Source organism: Protopterus annectens, chromosome 3.part1, assembly GCF_019279795.1.
Source record: "Protopterus annectens isolate FY-2018-M chromosome 3.part1, PAN1.0, whole genome shotgun sequence".
Taxonomy (NCBI): Eukaryota; Metazoa; Chordata; order Ceratodontiformes; family Protopteridae; genus Protopterus; species Protopterus annectens.
Window position 1 is genome coordinate 345,316,966 of NC_056732.1, and position 8,048 is coordinate 345,325,013.

An 8,048-nucleotide genomic window follows, 5' to 3' on the forward strand; every position below is an offset into this window, starting at 1 on the left:
TAATACACTTCTACAGGTCAGTGCTAAACATAATACAGGCAAAGTACAGAATAATGGTGATAATACACTTCTACAGGTCAGTGTTAAACATAATACAAGCAAAGTACAGAATAATGGTGATAATACACTTCTACAGGTCAGTGCTAAACATAATACAAGCACAGTACAGAATAATGGTGATAATACACTTCTACAGGTCAGTGCTAAACATAATACAAGCACAGTACAGAATAATGGTGATAATACACTTCTACAGGTCAGTGCTAAACATAATACAGGCACAGTACAGAATAATGGTGATAATACACTTCTACAGGTCAGTGCTAAACATAATACAAGCACAGTACAGAATAATGGTGATAATACACTTCTACAGGTCAGTGCTAAACATAATACAAGCACAGTACAGAATAATGGTGATAATACACTTCTACAGGTCAGTGCTAAACATAATACAAGCACAGTACAGAATAATGGTGATAATACACTTCTACAGGTCAGTGCTAAACATAATACAAGCACAGTACAGAATAATGGTGATAATACACTTCTACAGGTCAGTGCTAAACATAATACAAGCACAGTACAGAATAATGGTGATAATACACTTCTACAGGTCAGTGCTAAACATAATACAAGCACAGTACAGAATAATGGTGATAATACACTTCTACAGGTCAGTGCTAAACATAATACAAGCACAGTACAGAATAATGGTGATAATACACTTCTACAGGTCAGTGCTAAACATAATACAAGCACAGTACAGAATAATGGTGATAATACACTTCTACAGGTCAGTGCTAAACATAATACAAGCACAGTACAGAATAATGGTGATAATACACTTCTACAGGTCAGTGCTAAACATAATACAAGCACAGTACAGAATAATGGTGATAATACACTTCTACAGGTCAGTGCTAAACATAATACAAGCACAGTACAGAATAATGGTGATAATACACTTCTACAGGTCAGTGCTAAACATAATACAAGCACAGTACAGAATAATGGTGATAATACACTTCTACAGGTCAGTGCTAAACATAATACAAGCACAGTACAGAATAATGGTGATAATACACTTCTACAGGTCAGTGCTAAACATAATACAAGCACAGTACAGAATAATGGTGATAATACACTTCTACAGGTCAGTGCTAAACATAATACAAGCACAGTACAGAATAATGGTGATAATACACTTCTACAGGTCAGTGCTAAACATAATACAAGCACAGTACAGAATAATGGTGATAATACACTTCTACAGGTCAGTGCTAAACATAATACAAGCACAGTACAGAATAATGGTGATAATACACTTCTACAGGTCAGTGCTAAACATAATACAAGCAAAGTACAGAATAATGGTGATAATACACTTCTACAGGTCAGTGCTAAACATAATACAAGCACAGTACAGAATAATGGTGATAATACACTTCTACAGGTCAGTGCTAAACATAATACAAGCACAGTACAGAATAATGGTGATAATACACTTCTACAGGTCAGTGCTAAACATAATACAAGCACAGTACAGAATAATGGTGATAATACACTTCTACAGGTCAGTGCTAAACATAATACAAGCACAGTACAGAATAATGGTGATAATACACTTCTACAGGTCAGTGCTAAACATAATACAAGCACAGTACAGAATAATGGTGATAATACACTTCTACAGGTCAGTGCTAAACATAATACAAGCACAGTACAGAATAATGGTGATAATACACTTCTACAGGTCAGTGCTAAACATAATACAAGCACAGTACAGAATAATGGTGATAATACACTTCTACAGGTCAGTGCTAAACATAATACAAGCACAGTACAGAATAATGGTGATAATACACTTCTACAGGTCAGTGCTAAACATAATACAGGCACAGTACAGAATAATGGTGATAATACACTTCTACAGGTCAGTGCTAAACATAATACAGGCACAGTACAGAATAATGGTGATAATACACTTCTACAGGTCAGTGCTAAACATAATACAAGCACAGTACAGAATAATGGTGATAATACACTTCTACAAGTCAGTGCTAAACATAATACAAGCACAGTACAGAATAATGGTGATAATACAGTTCTACGGGTCAGTGCTAAACATAATACAAGCACAGTACAGAATAATGGTGATAATACACTTCTACAGGTCAGTGCTAAACATAATACAAGCACAGTACAGAATAATGGTGATAATACACTTCTACAGGTCAGTGCTAAACATAATACAAGCACAGTACAGAATAATGGTGATAATACACTTCTACAGGTCAGTGCTAAACATAATACAAGCACAGTACAGAATAATGGTGATAATACAGTTCTACGGGTCAGTGCTAAACATAATACAAGCACAGTACAGAATAATGGTGATAATACACTTCTACAGGTCAGTGCTAAACATAATACAAACAAAGTACAGAATAATGGTGATAATACACTTCTACAGGTCAGTGCTAAACATAATACAAGCACAGTACAGAATAATGGTGATAATACACTTCTACAGGTCAGTGCTAAACATAATACAAGCAAAGTACAGAATAATGGTGATAATACACTTCTACAGGTCAGTGCTAAACATAATACAAGCAAAGTACAGAATAATGGTGATAATACACTTCTACAGGTCAGTGCTAAACATAATACAAGCAAAGTACAGAATAATGGTGATAATACACTTCTACAGGTCAGTGCTAAACATAATACAAGCAAAGTACAGAATAATGGTGATAATACACTTCTACAGGTCAGTGCTAAACATAATACAGGCAAAGTACAGAATAATGGTGATAATACACTTCTACAGGTCAGTGCTAAACATAATACAGGCAAAGTACAGAATAATGGTGATAATACACTTCTACAGGTCAGTGCTAAACATAATACAAGCACAGTACAGAATAATGGTGATAATACACTTCTACAGGTCAGTGCTAAACATAATACAAGCACAGTACAGAATAATGGTGATAATACACTTCTACAGGTCAGTGCTAAACATAATACAAGCACAGTACAGAATAATGGTGATAATACACTTCTACAGGTCAGTGCTAAACATAATACAAGCACAGTACAGAATAATGGTGATAATACAGTTCTATGGGTCAGTGCTAAACATAATACAAGCACAGTACAGAATAATGGTGATAATACACTTCTACAGGTCAGTGCTAAACATAATACAAGCACAGTACAGAATAATGGTGATAATACACTTCTACAGGTCAGTGCTAAACATAATACAAGCACAGTACAGAATAATGGTGATAATACACTTCTACAGGTCAGTGCTAAACATAATACAAGCACAGTACAGAATAATGGTGATAATACAGTTCTACAGGTCAGTGCTAAACATAATACAAAGTACAGAATAATGGTGATAATACAGTTCTACAGGTCAGTGCTAAACATAATACAAGCAAAATACAGAATAATGGTGATAATACACTTCTACAGGTCAGTGCTAAACATAATACAAACAAAGTACAGAATAATGGTGATAGTACAGTTCTACAGGTCAGTGCTAAACATAATACAAGCACAGTACAGAATAATGGTGATAATACACTCCTATAGGTCAGTGCTAAACATAATACAAAGTACAGAATAATGGTGATAATACACTTCTACAGGTCAGTGCTAAACATAATACAAGCACAGTACAGAATAATGGTGATAATACACTTCTACAGGTCAGTGCTAAACATAATACAAGCAAAGTACATAATAATGGTGATAATACACTTCTACAAGTCAGTGCTAAGCATAATACAAGCAAAGTACAGAATAATGGTGATAATACAATTCTACAGGTCAGTGCTAAACATAATACAGGCAAAGTACAGAATAATGGTGATAATACACTTCTACAGGTCAGTGCTAAACATAATACAGGCAAAGTACAGAATAATGGTGATAATACACTTCTACAGGTCAGTGTTAAACATAATACAAGCACAGTACAGAATAATGGTGATAATACACTTCTACAGGTCAGTGCTAAACATAATACAAGCACAGTACAGAATAATGGTGATAATACACTTCTACAGGTCAGTGCTAAACATAATACAAGCACAGTACAGAATAATGGTGATAATACAGTTCTACGGGTCAGTGCTAAACATAATACAAGCACAGTACAGAATAATGTTGATAATACAGTTCTATGGGTCAGTGCTAAACATAATACAAGCACAGTACAGAATAATGGTGATAATACACTTCTACGGGTCAGTGCTAAACATAATACAAGCACAGTACAGAATAATGGTGATAATACACTTCTACAGGTCAGTGCTAAACATAATACAAGCACAGTACAGAATAATGGTGATAATACACTTCTACAGGTCAGTGCTAAACATAATACAAGCACAGTACAGAATAATGGTGATAATACACTTCTACAGGTCAGTGCTAAACATAATACAAGCACAGTACAGAATAATGGTGATAATACAGTTCTATGGGTCAGTGCTAAACATAATACAAGCACAGTACAGAATAATGGTGATAATACACTTCTACGGGTCAGTGCTAAACATAATACAAGCACAGTACAGAATAATGGTGATAATACACTTCTACAGGTCAGTGCTAAACATAATACAAGCACAGTACAGAATAATGGTGATAATACACTTCTACAGGTCAGTGCTAAACATAATACAAGCACAGTACAGAATAATGGTGATAATACACTTCTACAGGTCAGTGCTAAACATAATACAAGCACAGTACAGAATAATGGTGATAATACACTTCTACAGGTCAGTGCTAAACATAATACAAGCACAGTACAGAATAATGGTGATAATACAGTTCTACAGGTCAGTGCTAAACATAATACAAAGTACAGAATAATGGTGATAATACAGTTCTACAGGTCAGTGCTAAACATAATACAAGCAAAATAAAGAATAATGGTGATAATACACTTCTACAGGTCAGTGCTAAACATAATACAAACAAAGTACAGAATAATGGTGATAGTACAGTTCTACAGGTCAGTGCTAAACATGATACAAGCACAGTACAGAATAATGGTGATAATACACTTCTACAGGTCAGTGCTAAACATAATACAAAGTACAGAATAATGGTGATAATACAGTTCTACAGGTCAGTGCTAAACATAATACAAGCACAGTACAGAATAATGGTGATAATACACTCCTACAGGTCAGTGCTAAACATAATACAAACAAAGTACAGAATAATGGTGATAATACACTTCTACAGGTAAGTGCTAAACATAATACAAGCACAGTACAGAATAATGGTGATAATACACTTCTACAGGTCAGTGCTAAACATAATACAAGCAAAGTACAGAATAATGGTGATAATACAGTTCTACGGGTCAGTGCTAAACATAATACAAGCAAAGTACAGAATAATGGTGATAATACACTTCTACAGGTCAGTGCTAAACATAATACAAGCAAAGTACATAATAATGGTGATAATACACTTCTACAAGTCAGTGCTAAGCATAATACAAGCAAAGTACAGAATAATGGTGATAATACAATTCTACAGGTCAGTGCTAAACATAATACAGGCAAAGTACAGAATAATGGTGATAATACACTTCTACAGGTCAGTGCTAAACATAATACAGGCAAAGTACAGAATAATGGTGATAATACACTTCTACAGGTCAGTGTTAAACATAATACAAGCACAGTACAGAATAATGGTGATAATACACTTCTACAGGTCAGTGCTAAACATAATACAAGCACAGTACAGAATAATGGTGATAATACACTTCTACAGGTCAGTGCTAAACATAATCCAAGCACAGTACAGAATAATGTTGATAATACAGTTCTACGGGTCAGTGCTAAACATAATACAAGCACAGTACAGAATAATGTTGATAATACAGTTCTATGGGTCAGTGCTAAACATAATACAAGCACAGTACAGAATAATGGTGATAATACACTTCTACGGGTCAGTGCTAAACATAATACAAGCACAGTACAGAATAATGGTGATAATACACTTCTACAGGTCAGTGCTAAACATAATACAAGCACAGTACAGAATAATGGTGATAATACACTTCTACAGGTCAGTGCTAAACATAATACAAGCACAGTACAGAATAATGGTGATAATACACTTCTACAGGTCAGTGCTAAACATAATACAAGCACAGTACAGAATAATGGTGATAATACAGTTCTATGGGTCAGTGCTAAACATAATACAAGCACAGTACAGAATAATGGTGATAATACACTTCTACAGGTCAGTGCTAAACATAATACAAGCACAGTACAGAATAATGGTGATAATACACTTCTACAGGTCAGTGCTAAACATAATACAAGCACAGTACAGAATAATGGTGATAATACACTTCTACAGGTCAGTGCTAAACATAATACAAGCACAGTACAGAATAATGGTGATAATACACTTCTACAGGTCAGTGCTAAACATAATACAAGCACAGTACAGAATAATGGTGATAATACACTTCTACAGGTCAGTGCTAAACATAATACAAGCACAGTACAGAATAATGGTGATAATACAGTTCTATGGGTCAGTGCTAAACATAATACAAGCACAGTACAGAATAATGGTGATAATACACTTCTACAGGTCAGTGCTAAACATAATACAAGCACAGTACAGAATAATGGTGATAATACACTTCTACAGGTCAGTGCTAAACATAATACAAGCACAGTACAGAATAATGGTGATAATACACTTCTACAGGTCAGTGCTAAACATAATACAAGCACAGTACAGAATAATGGTGATAATACACTTCTACAGGTCAGTGCTAAACATAATACAAGCACAGTACAGAATAATGGTGATAATACAGTTCTATGGGTCAGTGCTAAACATAATACAAGCACAGTACAGAATAATGGTGATAATACACTTCTACAGGTCAGTGCTAAACATAATACAAGCACAGTACAGAATAATGGTGATAATACACTTCTACAGGTCAGTGCTAAACATAATACAAGCACAGTACAGAATAATGGTGATAATACACTTCTACAGGTCAGTGCTAAACATAATACAAGCACAGTACAGAATAATGGTGATAATACACTTCTACAGGTCAGTGCTAAACATAATACAAGCACAGTACAGAATAATGGTGATAATACAGTTCTACGGGTCAGTGCTAAACATAATACAAGCACAGTACAGAATAATGGTGATAATACACTTCTACAGGTCAGTGCTAAACATAATACAAGCAAAGTACAGAATAATGGTGATAATACACTTCTACAGGTCAGTGCTAAACATAATACAAGCACAGTACAGAATAATGGTGATAATACACTTCTACAGGTCAGTGCTAAACATAATACAAGCAAAGTACAGCATAATGGTGATAATACAGTTCTACGAGTCAGTGCTAAACATAATACAAGCAAAGTACAGAATAATGGTGATAATACAGGTTTACGGGTCAGTGCTAAACATAATACAAGCACAGTACAGAATAATGGTGATAATACAGTTCTACGGGTCAGTGCTAAACATAATACAAGCATAGTGCACCATAAATAAACCGAATGGTAAAAAATAATCATGCAACAGGCAGGATTAAATAGGTTAGTGTGAGCAACACACTTAAATAGAATAAACTCTATTGTGAGCAACGAAGAAAATAATTACATTGCTTCACACAAAGAAGTACAACAACTGGGATTAATTTTAAATGTACAGTTCAGATGCAACTAAACTGGTAATAATATTAAGTGTTATGAAGTACATTTACATTCTTCTTTGAATACATCTGAAAAACTTGTAGTGACATTGTCCCTAAGGGGTGTAAATTCCCAATTGGTAAATAAGTTAGCTTAGAACTCCTTAGGAATAAGAAAAATTAGGTAGATAGAAATATAAAGTGAAGAGAGTTTATTATTTATTAAAAGTCACATACAGATCTTCTCCGTTGAATCAAGAGCTGAGAAGCTTGTCACTGTCTTATGTTCTATCCTCAGAGTGAACAC

The 8,048-nt window shown here is 34.5% G+C and overlaps 1 protein-coding gene across 1 annotated transcript in view; it reads left to right on the forward strand.

Annotated features, from left to right (window-relative positions):
• LOC122797668 (AP2/ERF domain-containing protein PFD0985w-like) overlaps window positions 1–7,602 on the forward strand; it is a 32,536-nt gene extending 24,934 nt beyond the window's left edge. Inside the window, exons 5-8 of the mRNA XM_044066209.1 lie at window positions 17–3,376; window positions 3,669–4,868; window positions 4,985–5,104; window positions 5,221–7,602. Of these exons, the coding sequence (XP_043922144.1) occupies window positions 17–3,376; window positions 3,669–4,868; window positions 4,985–5,104; window positions 5,221–7,602 (7,062 nt within the window). The remainder of the gene's footprint in view (window positions 1–16; window positions 3,377–3,668; window positions 4,869–4,984; window positions 5,105–5,220) is intronic.
• The last annotated feature ends 446 nt before the right edge of the window (window positions 7,603–8,048 follow it).